Here is an 18,316-nt window from a genome sequence, read left to right as displayed (position 1 = left end):
CTTCTTCGCTTCTTTCGGCATACCATAGCTTTCGACTGCTTCGGCGGCAGCCGTGTGCGAGATGAGCTGCATGAGGAGTAGGATCGCGGTGCTGAGAATGAGTATATGTATGACGATGTGGGCTTCGAGGACGCGCGGGTGACGGTCGTTAGATAGAGAAGCGAGGGAGAACGGCGGGGAAGTGGTCGAGGTCATGGCGATACGGGAGAGTTGAGAACTGCTTCGGTCTTTGTTGTGGAGGTGATCTGACGAGACGTCGCATTTTTCTGGGATCGCTCGGGCAGGCGCTTATTCGTGCTTGCCGCTGGAGGCTGAGGAAGGAGTGATTTGAGGAGGCTACGGCAGGAGCAACCATGACCCTGGACACAATACGTGTGTACCTTTGAGGTTCCTTTTCTTTGCATCGAGGCGAGACCGAACTAATTATAACCTTTCCGAGATGTGCCTCAGAGGCGAACTCTACCTTGGACGTACACATCACATTCAACATGATGATTCGACGAAGTTCGGCGTTATGTATGCCTCAAGAATCTGATTCCGTAGAGATACCTCCCAAGATAAAGTTGTGTCCATACCGATGAGTTTCCCTTCATTACTGAGCTACTCTCCCTCAATACCGAATACCAAGCGACCATCACCAGTTAGGCGTACCTTCCCCTACCCACAACTCCAAACTCCACGCTAATACAAGGGCAAATAGCACTCTGGGCAAGCAAACAGTTCCCCACCTGCCAAATTGAGTGAAAGTAGACAAACTAGAAAGTCAATCCCATCATGCTGAGCAAGATCATGTGGGCCTGCTACACTCCAAACTCGTTACCAAAGTTGCCATTGCCGTACGACGTCGTCCAATCAGGCTGAGTGTCCAATAACCAGGAGACTGAATCGAACATTTCGAAGCTGTTCGCACTAGCCATGCCATTGGGCATTTGCAATGGCATACTTAGCGTGTTGATGTGTGGGTTGAAATTGGGCAAGGTATGAGCCGGGTTTTCCACGGCGCCAGGCGGCGGTGTAGAATTACTGGAGGAGTCCGGATTCGTGGGGTTTGTCATGACCGTGTTTTCGAGCTGTTCCGCAGCTCCACTAACCTGCGCTTCTCGCCAGCGGAACGCGCAGTCAAAGACCACACTCATGCTCATCCGACTACGGATGATTAGGCCGAGAGGGTCATCTAGCATTCCAGTGCTTGGTCGCCTCTGGTTCTGCTGCTGTTGATGCTGTTGCTGATTGTGCTGATTGAACATGGTGCTCATGCCTGAGTTACTGAGAGATGGCGACTGTGAGAGGCTGTGTAGGCTGCGGCCGCGGGAACTTTCTTTCCACAATTGTGCCAGAACCTCGGCGAATCGATCCAAGAGATCGTTCGACCATACTTTGGATTTCCTCAGCGCATCCACAGTCTGTAGAACAAATTGTCGACCTTTGTTCGCGGGAAGCTTGCTGGCAAAGTCTGAGTTGAGGAGCTTGAGCAAGGCGAAACCGGCTGCAAGAGCCATCTGCATGACGTAGTAGGGAACGTAAGGCAGCCTGCCCTCGTGTTGTATCTTAAAGACACGCTCCAGATAGGCCGTCGCGGCGAAGTACAGCGCGACAAGGTCGTCCCGCCGTTCGAGCCGTATCTCCGGGCTGAAGAACGAGTACAGATGGAGATGTAAGGAGACGGCGTAGTGGTATAGTTCTTCCAGGCCTGTTTGAAGTCAGAGAAGTTCCAATGAATGAGGGTGTCATATATACCGCTGTCCACCCCGTCCAGGGAGCTGTTTTCTTCCTTCACACGCTCTTCCTTGAGGCGGTCTGCTTCTAGACTCATGTAGCTTGTGGCGGCGCCTTCGGCGAAGCGATGGCTGTTGGCGGAGTACAGGAGCTTATTGATCCTGCTCGCAGCCATTTCCTGGCGAAGGCGGACGAACAGTGTGGGTGGGATAATGCGCATGTGCTCTTCGTCGTCTACTTTGAAGTCGAGTGTCGAATCGTAAAGGGTTATCGAGGGCTGTCCGTTTCCTGTTGACACACTGCAATACGTTAGCTTTGGCAGTATACTTTGATGGTACAAACTCACGTTTGCGCAACGATGTTGCAGACGGCCCACGTCCTCAGCCGATCGTGTATATCCTCCCGTCGCAGCTGCATTTTCGTTCTGGAGAAGTCATCCGGGTGCGTCGGCTGATGCAGACCAATCTGCATGGCAACCTGCATCATAGCGCCACACAGTATGAAAGTCGGGTCGGTCACTGTCCGCTCTGCTGGGAGTGGCCAGGTACAGAGCAGACACAAGGCCTTGACTACATGGTGGTTCGGCTGATTTCGAATAGAGTCCCAGATGAGATCGCTCAGCGGCTTGGAGAGATCCTTCAGCAGAACCGGCCGTGGCCCATAGCGGCGTGCGGCAACCGCGATAATAGCCCAGAACAGCAGCTTGTGGTCCTGCGAGTAGTACTCCTCAGGCGAACGCACTTGATCTAAGAATGGCAGGAATGGGTGGTATAGCTGAAAGTATTCGGCGAACAGCTCGTTGACCTCACTGTGGCCCAGTCGCACTTCGCCGGCACCCAGCGAGAAGAACATGGGCGATCCGCTGCGCAAGTCGAGCAGAGACGTTGCCGCCACTTGTGTATGTTGTGTCTGTAGGAAGGCGTCGTCCTCCATCTTGGGAACTGGGCCGGGAGTGAAGGTGTGGTTGTCTGACGTCTGCTGCGGAGCATTCAGGACAGGCTGGTTCGGCGTAGACTGGCCCTCGTACATGGCGAGTCGCTCTCGCAAGTATTCCATCTCCTTCTCCATCTCGGCATTCCTATTACGCTTGCCGACACGCTTGAAGTTGGGCTCGATTACGCATCGCAGGTTCTGTTTCTGACATCGCGCACAGCTGACGAAGGGATCTTGCTGGACGTTACACTTGAGCTGCAATGGCACCGTTAGCGGGATTATGAAACATTGACATCTGACAGCATGTCGTTGGTGGTAGCAGGGCGTATACAGGCGCGGAGCATCGTAAACAGTCACACGCATTGATCCCAGTGGCGCGCACGCGGGCGCCCAGGCTTGGGATTGAGCTTCTCCATGGGCGCATGGACGGCATGTAGAAAAAAAGAACTTACCTTCTGCTGGCGACACTCGTTGCAGGCGCGCTTCACCGCGGTATTGCGCCGCGACGACGACGAGGGCCGCGTATCGCCGTCGCCATTCTCATCATCGTCGCTGCTAGCCGAGCGCTTGAATCCTCTGGTGTGGGTGCTGTTGGGGCTCTGGAACGGATGCGGCAGTCCATTTAGTCCGGGCGTCGTTGGTGACATGGAATGCAGCATATTGTTCGACATATGCGACCGATATCGCAGGGAATTTAGGTTGTGAGGGTAGGTAGAAGTGGGGGTCCAGCAGAGGGAGTCCGAGGCCGCAAGCGCGTGCGAAACTTGACCGGCTGCCTGGCCACGACTCTGACTCCAATGCCGTGGGAGACTCACTCGATCATGCGCGCCTGACTGCTATCACAAGCTGCAAGCTCCTGCAGGAAGCCGCCGAACTGTGGGCTCTCAGACGCGGGCGAGCTTGTCAGAATTGGTTCTGACTCTCCAATCATAGCCTGCAACCACCCATGCTGAATCGCGGCAAGCCTCGTTCTGGCAATCTCCACCGTAACTATCCGGGCCCTACACCTACGCGTTATGAACCGGTTTCTTGGACTTTTCGCGTTTTGGCTGGGTATTCCAGGACTAGCCCTGGTGCGCAAAAGATTCTCGATGTCGCATGCGTAGGAGCGTGAGAGCGCGCGAAACAGGACCATCAAAGTCTGAGGTCATTCACGCTTGCATTATTGTCATCGGACGTGTTGGCAGAAGGTTAATGCATGCATCGTCAGAACGTGGGAGGGAAAGATGAGAATGGGCACACTGGTTCTTCCCGTCACCACATTCAAGGGAAAAACTGAACACCCTAGACCCTACATTAACTTTAGGTCATTTACTTCGCACGCTTTTATGTCAATATAGGCTACAGACCTGTTTCATTTCTTCTTTCTATAGGGCGCCATCACAACTTCAATCTTTAGATCAGGTCGCAAAGTTTGAGATTTCCAAGTCGTACTGATGTGATTTCCCATCCGAAGAGGTTATTGCATGAGGACCAGTGGTAAGGTGTAAGCTCAGGGCATGCTATCACTATCATGACGCAGGTTGCAGGTGCATTCAGACGGGCCTGGGTTGAACATGGTAGTGTGGATTGTTGGCGCTGCCTTGGCCGCTGTTGAACCTCGTGCACATGTTAAAGGATGTTGGATAACCATACTAGCATTCAAGATCTGAACAGCATGCAAGCCACCAAGTCCTCATCATAGTGTCACACCGCAGTCTGTCGGGAAACATAGCGTGTAGCTTGTGGATGTATTCGTGACCCTACTCAGCTACATCCTGGCGGAGTGACGTAGAAATCATCTTGATATCGTAAAAGCCGACCGAACCAGGAGACTGCCCATAATGCACATGAACACCGAAGACCCAGTTTTGACATGCTAAACCCCTTGACACTCAATGCAACCGCTTAACGCTTCTTTTGCTGGGACTCCTTGAGGACCTTCTTGACGACCTTCTGCTCCTCGATCAGGAAAGCACGGACGATGCGGTCCTGGACGCAGCCGGCGCATCGCGATCCACCGTAGGCGCGCTGGACGGTCTTCTTGGGGCGGGAGATCTGGGCGTACTCGCGGGGGCGGAGGGCTGGGATACCCTGGAGCTTGGTACCGCAGTCCTACAAACTGTCAACAACAAGCCTTTGCATCCTTCCGGGTCTAACTTACACCGCACTTGGGGGCAGTGCCCCTCTTCTTGATGTGCAGGTAACGGAGTTCACCACCGGGGGTCTTGATGACGCGGACCTTCTGGCTCCTGGTGTTGTAGGGCGCGCGACGCCTCTGCCCAATGTCAGTCTTTGCTTCCAACAATCCCAAGATCCTCATTCGCCTGGTCCAGGGCTCGGGAGTGCGGTGCGACGTACGTAGGTGAGTCTGTTGGACGGCATTGTGAAAGATTTCCCGGGGAATCAGTGGGCGATTGTCTGTGTGCGTGTGAGCGGAATGATGTCGGAGGTGGTGTCGCAAAGGGCGATAATCGTACCTGGGTCTGGAAAGGGATTGTTAGTATCGTCGAAGAAATTCGCAGGACGGCGAGCTTGCTTACCACTGTTGTCGTCGTTGGTTAGTGAGGCAGCGAAAATCGTCGTGTGCTCGGTTAGCCGACCTGCGCTAGCACGCTAGACAAGGAAGCCGGGCTCCACCATCACGTGACGCGCGCCCGTGCACGGAGGCCTGGCAAGAAGATTCACTAGAGTATAATGCGCACATCTCCATCGCCACTCCACACAACGCGCAGAGGGTGTATCTCTGCTTCGTGTGCCCTGCCAACAATACGACTTTCGAGCTTCTGGAGACAGTCTGGAGACCCACGCGCCGACGCGACTTCCCCTTCTTCGACCGCGGCGCCGTCCGCAAAGCTCAGGATTCGACTCCTAAGCTTGTCGCGCGACCAACTGTGCTCAATCCACGAGTTCAGTGTAGCACTGTGATCGCGTTATAGAGGTTAGTAATCCCCTTCAGCCTTTTATCTTGTAAGAGCCTCCCAGCTCCTACAATCTCGACACTCGATCCAAGAGGCGCATAATTCCTCCAGTCTCGCGTTTTCATCCCCTCTAACGGCAACAGATTTCTTTCCCTAATATCAGTCAACATGGCTTTTCCCCCACCCCCGCCGCCGCCTCCACCAGGCCCTCCAGGTGCTGGATACGCGCCGCCACCACCACCGCCTCCGCCAGGTCCTCCGGGCTCCGGATATGCGCCGCCACCGCCGCCTCCTCCAGGACCACCAGGTGCGCCTGGTACAGTAGGCCCTCCCGGTATGCGGCCACCTGTCGACCCGCAAGTTGCGAAGTTTGCCCAGAAGAAGAAGGACTGGTTACGGCAACAGCGCCAAAGGTTCGGCGAGAAGCGCAAGGCAGGATTCGTCGAGACACAAAAGGCGGATCTACCCCCGGAGCATCTGCGCAAGGTGTTCAGAGATATCGGCGATGTGTCCCAGAAGAAATTCACCACGGACAAGCGAAGTTATCTCGGTGCGCTCAAGTTCATGCCGCACGCGGTTCTGAAGCTTCTGGAGAACATGCCCATGCCCTGGGAGAGTAGACGAGACGTAAAAGTCCTCTACCACACCAACGGATGTCTGACCCTGGTCAACGAGGTTCCTCGTGTGATCGAGCCCGTCTTCCACGCACAATGGGCAGCCATGTGGCTGGCCATGAGGAAGGAGAAGAGCGATCGCCGACACTTCAAGCGCATGCGTTTCCCGCCTTTCGACGACGAAGAGCCGCCCCTGTCGTACTCGGAGAACATCGAAGACGTTGAGCCACTGGAGCCTATTCAGTTGGAGCTGGACGAGGACGAAGATAGCCCTGTGTACGAGTGGTTCTACGACCACCGCGCGCTTCTCGATACCCCACATGTCAACGGACCCAGCTACGAGACCTGGAACCTTGACCTGCCTCAGATGGCAACGCTTTACCGTCTGAGCAAACAGCTTCTCAGCGACATCGTTGATAAGAACTACTTCCACATGTTTGACATGGACAGCTTCCAGACAGCCAAGGCACTTAATGTCGCGATACCCGGAGGGCCCCGTTTCGAGCCACTGTATAAGGACATCGACCCGAACGACGAGGATTTTGGCGAGTTCAACGCTATTGACCGCATCATCTTCCGATCGCCTATTCGAACCGAGTACCGCGTCTCATACCCATATCTCTACAACTCCCTTCCGCGAAGTGTCAAGCTGGCTTGGTATTCTCACCCGCAGGTCGTGTACGTTCGTGCTGAGGACCCGGATTTGCCCGCTTTCTACTTCGACCCTGGAATCAACCCAATCTCTTCAAGAGCTGTAGCACCAAAGAACATCTCCGTAAGCCACGAGGATTTAGTCTTCGGTGAAGATGATGAGGACGACGAGGATGACTTCCAGATGCCCGAAGACATGGAGCCGTTCATGGCTGACGAGGAGATCGCTACACCAGACACTGCTTCAGCCATCGCGCTTTGGTGGGCACCCCACCCATTCGACAAGCGATCAGGTCGTATGGTGCGGGCACAGGACGTTCCCCTCGTAAAGCAATGGTACCTTGAGCACGTTCCTGCGGGTCAGCCTGTCAAGGTCCGGGTCTCTTATCAGAAGTTGCTGAAGACGTTTGTTTTGAACGAGCTCCACAAGAAGCCGCCACAAGCACAAAACAAGCAGAATTTGATGCGGACGCTCAAGAGCACCAAATTCTTCCAGCAGACCAAGATCGATTGGGTTGAGGCCGGTCTGCAGGTGTGCCGACAGGGATACAACATGCTTAACCTTCTCATCCATCGCAAGAACTTGACCTACCTGCATCTTGACTACAACTTCAACTTGAAACCTGTCAAGACCCTCACTACCAAGGAGCGCAAGAAGTCACGTTTCGGAAACGCTTTCCATCTCATGCGTGAAATTCTGAGGTTAACGAAGCTCATTGTTGACGCTCAGGTCCAGTACCGTCTAGGCAACATCGACGCCTTCCAACTCGCCGATGGTATCCTTTACGCTTTCAACCACGTCGGTCAGCTGACCGGTATGTACCGTTACAAGTACAAGCTGATGCACCAGATCCGTTCCTGCAAGGATCTGAAGCATTTGATCTACTACCGATTCAACTCTGGCCCTGTCGGAAAGGGTCCTGGATGTGGTTTCTGGGCTCCTGCTTGGAGAGTTTGGCTATTCTTCATGCGCGGTATCATTCCCCTGCTCGAGCGCTGGCTCGGAAACCTGCTCTCTCGTCAATTTGAGGGCAGGCACAGCAAGGGTGTTGCGAAGACCGTCACCAAGCAACGTGTTGAGTCGCATTTCGACTTGGAGCTCCGCGCTGCTGTGATGAGTGATCTCATGGACATGATGCCTGAGGGCATCAAGCAAAACAAAGTCAACACTGTTCTGCAACATTTGTCAGAGGCATGGCGTTGCTGGAAGAGTAACATCCCTTGGAAGGTACCTGGTCTGCCAGCCCCCATCGAGAACATTATCTTGCGCTACGTCAAGAGCAAGGCAGACTGGTGGATTTCGGTTGCACACTACAACCGTGAGCGTATTCGACGAGGTGCCACCGTTGACAAGACTGTGGCCAAGAAGAACCTGGGTCGATTGACACGTTTGTGGCTCAAGGCCGAGCAGGAACGCCAGCACAACTACATGAAGGACGGTCCTTACGTCTCTTCTGAAGAAGCTGTCGCCATCTACACGACGATGGTACACTGGCTGGAAGCCCGCAAGTTCCAGCCAATTCCATTCCCAAGCGTCTCTTACAAGCACGACACGAAGATTCTCATCCTGGCCCTAGAGCGTCTCAGGGAAGCGTACTCAGTTAAGGGCCGACTCAACCAGAGTCAGCGTGAAGAGTTGGCTCTCATTGAGCAGGCTTACGATTCCCCGGGTACTACTCTTGCGCGCATCAAGCGCTTCTTGCTCACACAGCGTGCTTTCAAGGAAGTCGGTATCGATATGAACGATAACTACAGCAACATAAACCCTGTGTACGACATCGAGCCCATGGAGAAGATCACCGACGCCTACCTCGATCAGTACCTATGGTACCAGGCTGATCAACGGCACCTATTCCCAGCCTGGATCAAGCCCTCAGATTCCGAGGTTCCACCTCTGCTGACCTACAAGTGGGCGCAGGGTATCAACAACCTTGACAAGGTCTGGGAGAGCCAAGATGGAGAGTGCAACGTCATGATCGAAACTCAGCTGTCGAAGGTCTATGAGAAGATTGACCTTACCATGCTGAACCGTTTGTTGCGTCTCATCATGGACCACAACTTGGCGGATTACATCACAGCGAAGAACAACGTGCAACTCAACTACAAGGACATGAACCACGTCAACGCCTACGGTATGATTCGTGGTCTCCAATTCTCTGGTTTCGTCTTCCAGTTCTATGGTCTTGTGCTGGATATCCTCCTTCTAGGTTTACAGCGTGCAAACGAGATTGCTGGTGCACCAGAGAGCCCCAACGACTTCTTGCAGTTCAAGGACAAGGAGACCGAGGTGCGCCACCCGATCCGATTGTACACCAGGTACATTGACCGCATCTGGGTCTTCTTCAGGTTCACCGCTGAGGAGTCTCGCGATCTGATTCAGCGTTTCCTCACTGAGAACCCGGATCCTAACTTTGAGAACGTCATTGGATACAAGAACAAGAAGTGCTGGCCGCGTGACTCGAGGATGCGACTGATGCGCCACGATGTCAACCTTGGTCGCGCAGTCTTCTGGGATCTCAAGAACCGCCTACCACGATCGGTCACTACGATCGAGTGGGACGACACCTTCGCTAGTGTCTACAGTCGCGACAACCCCAACTTGCTGTTCTCCATGAACGGTTTCGAAGTCCGTATCCTGCCCAAGATCCGAAACTTGACTGGCGAATTCCCTGTTAAGGACAGCGTATGGTCTCTTGTCGACAACTCCACCAAGGAGCGTACCGCAGATGCCTTCTTGCAGGTGACCGAAGAAGATATTCAGAAGTTCAACAACCGCATTCGACAGATTCTGATGTCTTCTGGATCTACTACATTCACGAAGATTGCGAACAAGTGGAACACGACTCTTATTGCGCTCTTCACCTACTACCGTGAGGCTGCGGTGTCCACCGTCAACCTACTCGATACGATTGTGAAGTGCGAGACCAAGATCCAGACGCGTGTCAAGATTGGTCTAAACTCCAAGATGCCTTCGCGTTTCCCTCCTGCTGTGTTCTACACGCCCAAGGAACTTGGTGGTCTGGGTATGATTTCTGGGTCTCACATTCTTATCCCAACCAGCGATAAGAGATGGTCAAAGCAGACCGACACTGGTGTCACGCATTACCGTGCAGGTATGGAATTGCCCCGTATAAAATGGTCCGAAACTTATGCTAACTTAATAGGTATGTCGCACGACGAGGAGACTTTGATCCCTAACATCTTCCGATACATCATCCCATGGGAGTCTGAGTTCGTCGACTCCCAACGTGTCTGGATGGAATACTCCCAGAAGCGTCAAGAGGCACAGCAACAGAACCGCCGACTAACTCTCGAGGATCTGGAGGACAGCTGGGACCGTGGTCTCCCTCGTATTAACACCCTGTTCCAGAAGGACCGCAGTACCCTCAGTTTCGACAAGGGTTTCCGCGCACGGACCGAATTCAAGATTTACCAACACATGAAGAGCAACCCCTTCTGGTGGACGAGCCAACGCCACGACGGTAAATTATGGAATCTTAACGCGTACAGAACAGATGTTATTCAGGCTTTGGGCGGTGTTGAGACCATCCTGGAACACACCTTGTTCAAGGCAACGGCCTTCCCATCGTGGGAGGGTCTCTTCTGGGAAAAAGCATCAGGTACGTTTTTCCGTGTACTGAGTACAGTCTCGGTCTTTCTTTACTCATCTCTCTACACTTCCTGCCACCATCGTATTCCCCAATTCGCTTTTACCCCTACCCTTTGAACGTCGTGCCACCGTTGTACACCCCAACACCCTCTATCCCCTAGCCTTCTATCAGAACACGATCACATATCGGTTGCAAGCCTTGGCTTCAGCCTGACCCTCGATATTGGTTCGCAGCAAAAGCTCGACCGTCCCAACCAGAATGCGCTCTCATCACGTGCTGCTGCTGGTGCCTCACCTCCGTCACGTGCGGATGCGGGTGCCTGGAGAGATACACGGGCATAAAACTCTTCCACTCCTCCCCTTGTCATTTACTCTTCTCCGTCACGATCACTCCGAATACCTCATGCTTCTGTGCATCGAATGCTAACTTTCGTACAGGTTTTGAGGAGTCTATGAAATTCAAGAAGCTCACCAACGCCCAACGTTCCGGTCTTAACCAGATTCCTAACCGTCGCTTCACACTGTGGTGGTCACCTACCATCAACCGAGCCAACGTCTACGTTGGTTTCCAGGTCCAACTCGATCTCACTGGTATCTTCTTGCACGGCAAGATCCCCACCCTCAAAATTTCGCTCATCCAGATTTTCCGTGCCCATTTGTGGCAGAAGATCCATGAGTCCGTCGTCATGGACTTGTGCCAGGTCTTCGACCAAGAGCTCGAGGCTCTCGGTATCGAGACGGTTCAGAAGGAGACTATCCATCCGCGAAAGTCGTACAAGATGAACAGTTCTTGTGCTGATATTCTCCTCTTCGCCAGCCACAAGTGGAGCGTATCACCACCATCTATGCTTTACGACACCAAGGACACTATGAGCGCCACTACAACAAACAAGTTCTGGATTGACGTTCAATTGCGATACGGTGACTACGATTCTCACGACATTGAGCGTTACGTCCGCGCCAAGTACCTCGACTACACTCAGGACAGTATGAGCATCTACCCGTCTGCTACTGGTCTCATGATCGGTATCGACCTGGCATACAATTTGTACTCTGCATACGGACAATACTTCCCTGGTCTTAAGCAACTCGTTCAACAAGCCATGGCAAAGGTCATGAAGGCTAACCCTGCGCTCTACGTCCTCCGCGAGCGTATCAGGAAGGGTCTTCAGCTGTACGCATCTGAGAGTTCTCAAGAGTTCCTCAACTCACAGAACTACTCTGAGCTGTTCAGCAACCAGATCCAGCTGTTCATCGACGATACCAATGTCTACCGTGTGACAATCCACAAGACCTTCGAGGGTAATTTGACGACCAAGCCTATCAACGGTGCTATCTTCATCTTCAACCCTCGTACTGGACAACTGTTCTTGAAGATCATCCACACTAGTGTCTGGGCTGGTCAGAAGCGTCTTGGTCAACTAGCCAAGTGGAAGACGGCCGAAGAAGTAGCGGCTCTTATCCGGTCTCTACCTGTGGAGGAGCAGCCGAAGCAGCTCATCGTCACTCGTAAGGGTCTGCTTGACCCTCTTGAGGTGCACTTGCTTGACTTCCCCAACATCTCCATCCGTGCCTCGGAACTGCAACTGCCCTTCCAGGCGGCTATGAAGGTCGAGAAGCTCGGTGACATGATCCTACGAGCGACTGGACCTCAGATGGTGCTCTTCAACTTGTACGACGAATGGCTGAAGACCATCTCCTCATACACGGCCTTCTCCCGTTTGATCCTCATCCTGCGCGCCCTGCACGTCAACCAGGACAAGACGAAGCTGCTCTTGCGTCCAGACAAGACTGTCATTACACAGGAGCATCACATCTGGCCCTCACTAGCTGACGAAGACTGGATCAAGGTTGAAGTTCAACTTCGAGATCTCATCTTGCTTGATTACGGCAAGAAGAACAACGTCAACACTTCATCGCTCACCAGCAGTGAAGTGCGTGACATTATCCTGGGTATGGAGATCTCAGCTCCTTCGATGCAGCGTCAACAGGCTGCCGAGATCGACAAGCAGCAGGAGGAGCAACAGCAATTGACTGCTGTCACTACTAAGACGCAGAACATCCACGGTGAAGAGATGGTTGTCACGACTACATCGCAGTACGAGCAGGCATCCTTCGCCTCCAAGACCGAGTGGAGGACGAGGGCTGTGGCTACTTCCAACCTGCGCACTCGTGCGAACAACATCTACATCAACTCTGAGGATGTCAAGGAGGAAGGTCACTTCACGTACGTCATGCCCAAGAACGTACTGAAGCGCTTCATCACCATCGCCGATCTCCGTGTCCAAGTTGCCGGTTACCTGTACGGAAAGTCGCCAGCGGACAACGACCAAGTCAAAGAGATCAGCACCATCATCATGATTCCTCAAGTAGGCAGCACCCGCGATGTTCAGCTACCCAAGGAACTGCCCAATCATGAGTACCTGGACAATCTCGAGCCGCTCGGAATCATCCACACTGTCAGTGGCAACGAGCCGCCATACATGCAAGCCAGCGACGTCACTCAGCACGCTCGCCTCATGAACCAGCACCCTAGCTGGGACAAGAAGACCGTCTCAATGACAGTTTCCTTCACTCCTGGTTCTGTTTCGCTCGCTGCATGGGCCCTCACTCCTGACGGCTACAAGTGGGGTGCTCAGAACAAGGACACCATGTCTGACAACCCAACTGGGTTCAGCACCAGCTTCGGTGAGAAGTGCCAGCTGCTGCTCTCAGACAAGATCCGAGGTTACTTCCTCGTACCAGACAACGGCGTCTGGAACTACAGCTTCATGGGCAGCACATTTGGTACCGTAGAGAAGAGGCCGGTTCATGTGCGTCTCGACACACCTGTACGCTTCTACGACAGCATCCATCGCCCATTGCACTTCCACAACTTCGCCGAGTTGGAGGATGTCTGGGTCGATCGCGAGAACCAGTTTGAGTAGACGGGACGATGTACAACAAAAGGAGGAGTGTATCTGAGTAGTAGTATACCCTCTCACGGCGTTCCTAGGGATTTGGCGTTTTTGCATCATCGCATCATTGATTGCATGGATAGTGGAGAATGGGCGATGATTGAGATTGGGTAGCAAAAACGTGCATAGTGTATTATAATGTTTTCAGCGAAATGCATATTGAACTTACAATATTTCTTCCATGCCGTTGTGATTACTGCGTTTGCTCTACCCGATATTTCCCTCACTGTACTGATTTCTACCGATGAGCCAGCGTTTTGCTCCTGCGCTCTAACACCTTTGGCTCCAGCAATGGCGATGGTGAGAGGAGAGGGTTGAACGTGGAGACTATTCCGCTACTCAGCATTGAGAATCAGCTATTCAAGCACCTATAACTTACCCTTGCTCTTCTTATGCTCGAGACTGAATGCCAAATCCCCCTTGTCAGATGCACTTGACGATATCGAAACTGACGTCATAGGTTTGGTCGCAAGCTTCAACGGCCGCTTTCCGCTTTCTGTGGGGTGTTCGCGCGTCATGGCACTTGAATTGTTGAAGTTCTTGTGCGATGAGAGAGGTTGGATTTAGATTAGATAAGAGTGTGCTGTTGTTGATAGGAGATTTGCACTTTTCTGCACGTGGTGCCCCGCATCATCTTAAACCTTCGATACTTCCTTCCCAACGCAGTCAGCAACAAACGAGTACTTGCATTTGCTCTCTCAGCTTTTGTGGCTCAGCTCTAGTACTCGTACGATGGCTTTGCACCTAATTTCCTCGCAAGCATGTTACAGTCTCCATTCCAAAACTGTATTTTATCATCGCTATCCCACACTACTGCGGTAACCTAGAGGCGACCTAAAGACGACGAGCTAACTACACCTCCCGCATTTTATACGATTCATACGCAATGAGATACTCTATAAAAGATAGAAGTATTGTATATCCGAGAACTCCTCCACTCCATCATCCACAACCCACCTGCCTCGCTCTTTCCGGGTGTTGTATGACACACGCTTCCTTCCCCACCTCCCACCTTCGAAGCCACATCCCTCGACGGCAAAGCTTTCGAAAGACAAGTTCATCGAGACGTCCTCAAAACTTTGGAAAGTATCCACGATCTCTCGCGCTGTTTCTAGGACCGTAGAGCATTCATGTCGCCGTGGGTCCGTCCGCGTATAGGATATCGGGCGGATTCTCACGTCGAGAGTTCTATGTTCTTCGTTCTTGTTGCTGGGGTCTCTTGCAATCATCTCCAGAAACAATTTAATGCTGTTGCGCAAGCGCTGGCGGTCTATCTGGAACTTCCAATACTTGAATTCAACCTCGATAAAGACGACGAATTTTCTGATGTTTTTGGCCATGGCACAAAAGTTGGTGTTGAAGTGCGCGTTTTGGGGGTGCCACTCATTGTTGAGCATCTTTCCATAGGGCGCCAATCTGAAGGACTGGTTACAGAATCGGATGTTCATCAAGACTGTGTTGATTGTTACCGTGAATGGTACTTGTTTGTAGAGTACTGTGCGAACTTCGTTGCTGATTTGCTTTGCTGCGAGCAATATGCCTGGGCTTCTCCTCAGCCACTTTATTCCAATACGCCCAGGAAAGTGATAGCCGATGATCATCTCGCGAAGCTCGAGGGGAAGATCCATGATGCGAAAATTCCAAGGTTGGTCGTGATGCTCGGAGCAGGCTCCTGGTGCACATTCGTAGTATCTAGGCCAAGGTACTACCTGCGAGGAATTGCTGCATTGCAGTCCAGTATCAGTGAGATATTGACAGCGTCTCGACATTTTGTGAGTGGGCACTGGTGATATCGGTTTGAAGTAGATACAGTGCTTCTCGCTGGTTGAGTAAGGTGATGTCGATGGTGATCAGAGATTGATCTTTCTTTGATTGTAGATGGAAATGAGAAGCATATAGAAGGATCTTTTTGCGGGACTTTAAGCAAATGAACATCGAAAAAATGAACATGACGCAGTGAAAAATCGAACACGAAACCATGGTTGCGCGCGACCATACCAAGCTCTACCACAGCCTGGCACGACCCACAATTGGCGAGCCACTCACAAATACTGCGATTCAAAACAGATCTGCAGAATACAGTAATACAAAACAATCAAGTCAGAGAATTTAGTCTTGCTACAGCCTCCACGGTGTTCAGTTTCCCCTAATCCCAACGCGCCTTGAGTAACCCTTGAACTTCATCATCATACCACTTCCATTCCGCCGGCACAGCGCACCCAAACTCATCCCAACCATGGTCTAGCCTACTCAAGTCACCAACCCCCCAACCTGATGGTTTCTCGTCGTCGTCGAGAGCCTCGATCTGCGCCAGACTAATATCCTCGTACCGCAACGGAACGATGATATGGGCAGCGTTTGCGCCATCTGTTGGATCAATAAGGTATTCGTACTTCAAACACGGGGCTGCGACCACATATGTGTCAAGCTTGTAGTGAGACGGGGTAAAGCGGAGTCGCCTAGTACGATCTTCTGTGGGCGGTGGGCAATACACGGTCTTGACTCGGAAACTTGCGTGAGTGGTCGTGATGGCGGGTTTTTCTGGTTGGCGGATGCCGTCAGTATTCAGCGCTATGGTCCATGTATGCTTATCTCCAATGCGCCGATGCCCATAATCTACACGCGATGGCAATTTCTGCACATGCTCTGAGTGTGCGCAGTTTTGTGCATCGCGGATGTCCAGAGGCTCGGTAGGCAGATCGAGGATATGCTTCTTCGCTCTTGAGATCCGTGCGAGACGTTCTGAGGAACCAGCAGCCGCGTTTTCAAGGAAAAATGAGCGTTGAAGAATGAATGTTGGATACGGCAGGATGGAGTATGCGTGTGACCAAGTGATGATATTGAGGGCTTCGGTAAACGAGGGGTCGAACAAGGCAGTGGAAAGCGCAGACTCGCAGGTGGCGTTGAGAAGCAAATGCGGGCATGCGCACAACGGCAGTCTTTCCGCTTTCTCGCGGCATCTTTTGACATGCTTCTTGTAGTAATCAAACTAGCAGTTGTTAGCCCCATACCTAAACCTTCATTGAAGCAGGCTCAACCAGAGAAGCGTACGTCGTCGTGACCTTTGCGTGATACCGAGACGTAGGGCTTCCACCCATCCTTTTCAACATATGCTTTCATTTTCGTGGTTGAAGATCCTTTGCGAACAAATATCACAATCTGATGGTCGCGATGTTTGCGAAGAAAAAACTTGAGTGCAAAACTGTTGCTGATGATGGCATCAGTTTCCGCTTGTATGCTGCGAAACTCGACTGGTGACTTGAAGTACCATGCCAGCGCTTTGTTGATATCGTACTGGGTTTTGATAGTGGTTTTATAGACGTGACTTAGCTTTTGACACACACGAGATAAGGCTATGATATCCCTGATCTCAAGTTGCTGCAAGATAGATTCCTGAACAGGGCCGTACCGATCGATGAGACCCACAAGGTCGAACATGTCTGAATCAGGGGGTGGGAGTAGATAGAAGAGAAGAAAGAGAAGGACAAGCGAGGAAACCATTAAATGCTAGTCTCAGTGTGAAGACGACCACATGGAAAGAACGTAGGACCACGCATGCACCAGCACTCAAAATGAAGAACAAGAAACGCAGACACATCTACAACCCATCACTCCCGCTTCAACCACGCCAAATTCACAGCACTCAAACACCCCTCCTCTCCCTTCTCCAACCACCCCAACAAATTCTCCATACCCAACCTCTCAAACCCAACATGACTCTCGACACTCGCACCCGCCGTATGACTCAACACCATAACATTATTCCTCTGCACCAACCTCTCATTCACATGCGGCTCATTAGCGTGAACATCCAGCCCCGCCGCCGAAACAATTCCATCGTCCAACGCCTTATTAAGCGCCTCCTCATCCACCAACTTGCCCCTCGCAATATTCACAAGCCTCGCCCCCTTCTTAAACTGTCCAAACTCCTTCGTCGAAAGTAGCGTATCCCCTGAGAATGGCGTAGCAAGTAATACGCAATCCGACGTCGACAGCAACTCCTCCAGGCTCGCACACCACCTCGCCCCAATTTCCTTCTCCCTCTCTTCCATCCTCACAACATCGTAATACGCAATCTTCATGTCAAAAGCGCGACTAGCTTTCTCCGCAACACGCATACCGATGCGGCCCAGCCCCACAATACCAAGCGTGCTGCCATTGGGATTGTGCGTCACAGCCGCGATGTTCTGGTTCGCGTTGCGGAACTGCTCTGGGTCGCACGATCGCGCCGCGAGGAAGGACCAGGTGATTGCGCGGTAGCAGGACAGGATTAGTACGATGGCGGCGTCGGCGACGGATTCGGTGCATGCGGAGGCGCTGTTGCAGTATATGGTTCCTGCGTGTGAGGCGAGGTACTGCGTGTTTACCCAGTCGAAGCCTGCGCCGGCTGAGGCGTAGATTTTGCAGGAGGAGGGGAGGAGGTCGCTTGGGGGAGGGTTAGTGCGTGGGGTTAGGAGGGGAGGGGATGGTGGTGGACTTACATGAGTTCTTCATCCCAATTCCCCATTTCGCCGCCGGTGTTCCAGAAGGGTCGGTACATTCCAACGAAATCGCCCCATTTCTTCTCTTTGAGCGCTTGTTTGAAGTCTTCTCTACCCATTGAGTACGTTCTTATGATGTTGAATTTGTTGTTCAGCTCCGCGTACAAGTCATGGTTCCACCGGATATCGTCGCCGAGATGGAGTATGGTTGGCTTTGACGCAGATGAAGCGTTTGATGTCAAAGGTGAGGTTTCGTATGGCGTTGCAGGCGCGGGCAGCCCAGAGTCTTGGGGTGTTGGCGTTGCGGATGACATGATTTATCGTCGAATGTATAAATGCTTAGATGCGATGAATATGCGAGTAGAAAGACAGTATGAAAGCAAACGTATATCGAGGGCCGAAGTGCAGAGAGTAAAACGAAGCTGCCGCCGATTTCGCTGGCTCTAGAAGCGAT

At 52.4% G+C, this 18,316-nt stretch overlaps 4 protein-coding genes across 4 annotated transcripts; 1 reads left to right on the top strand and 3 right to left on the bottom strand.

Moving 5' to 3' along the window:
• Window positions 1-800: 800 nt before the first annotated feature.
• On the bottom strand, window positions 801-3,296 carry J4E92_001221 (uncharacterized protein; the record flags this gene model as incomplete). The annotated part of the gene is made up of 4 exons (XM_051492634.1): window positions 801-1,690; window positions 1,738-2,015; window positions 2,063-2,898; window positions 3,102-3,296. The coding sequence occupies 4 exons, from the start codon at window positions 3,294-3,296 to the stop codon at window positions 801-803; spliced, it is 2,199 nt and encodes a 732-aa protein (XP_051358146.1).
• Window positions 3,297-4,536: 1,240 nt separating this feature from the next.
• RPL34B (60S ribosomal protein L34B) lies at window positions 4,537-5,013 on the bottom strand (the record flags this gene model as incomplete). Its single annotated transcript, XM_051492633.1, has 3 exons — window positions 4,537-4,743; window positions 4,793-4,906; window positions 4,990-5,013. 3 exons carry the CDS (start codon window positions 5,011-5,013, stop codon window positions 4,537-4,539), a joined length of 345 nt encoding a protein of 114 aa, XP_051358145.1.
• Window positions 5,014-5,717: 704 nt separating this feature from the next.
• Window positions 5,718-13,351, top strand: PRPF8 (Pre-mRNA-processing-splicing factor 8; the record flags this gene model as incomplete). Its single annotated transcript, XM_051492632.1, has 3 exons — window positions 5,718-9,927; window positions 9,979-10,434; window positions 10,863-13,351. The coding sequence occupies 3 exons, from the start codon at window positions 5,718-5,720 to the stop codon at window positions 13,349-13,351; spliced, it is 7,155 nt and encodes a 2,384-aa protein (XP_051358144.1).
• A 3,638-nt stretch (window positions 13,352-16,989) lies between these two features.
• J4E92_001218 (uncharacterized protein) lies at window positions 16,990-18,176 on the bottom strand (the record flags this gene model as incomplete). The annotated part of the gene is made up of 2 exons (XM_051492631.1): window positions 16,990-17,806; window positions 17,863-18,176. 2 exons carry the CDS (start codon window positions 18,174-18,176, stop codon window positions 16,990-16,992), a joined length of 1,131 nt encoding a protein of 376 aa, XP_051358143.1.
• Window positions 18,177-18,316: the final 140 nt, after the last annotated feature.

This window comes from Alternaria infectoria (assembly GCF_024043175.1).
Source record: "Alternaria infectoria strain BMP 0036 chromosome Unknown scaffold_1, whole genome shotgun sequence".
NCBI lineage: Eukaryota > Fungi > Ascomycota > Dothideomycetes > Pleosporales > Pleosporaceae > Alternaria > Alternaria infectoria.
Note: the sequence above shows the minus strand (reverse complement) of the source record. Positions and strands in the feature narration are given on the sequence as shown.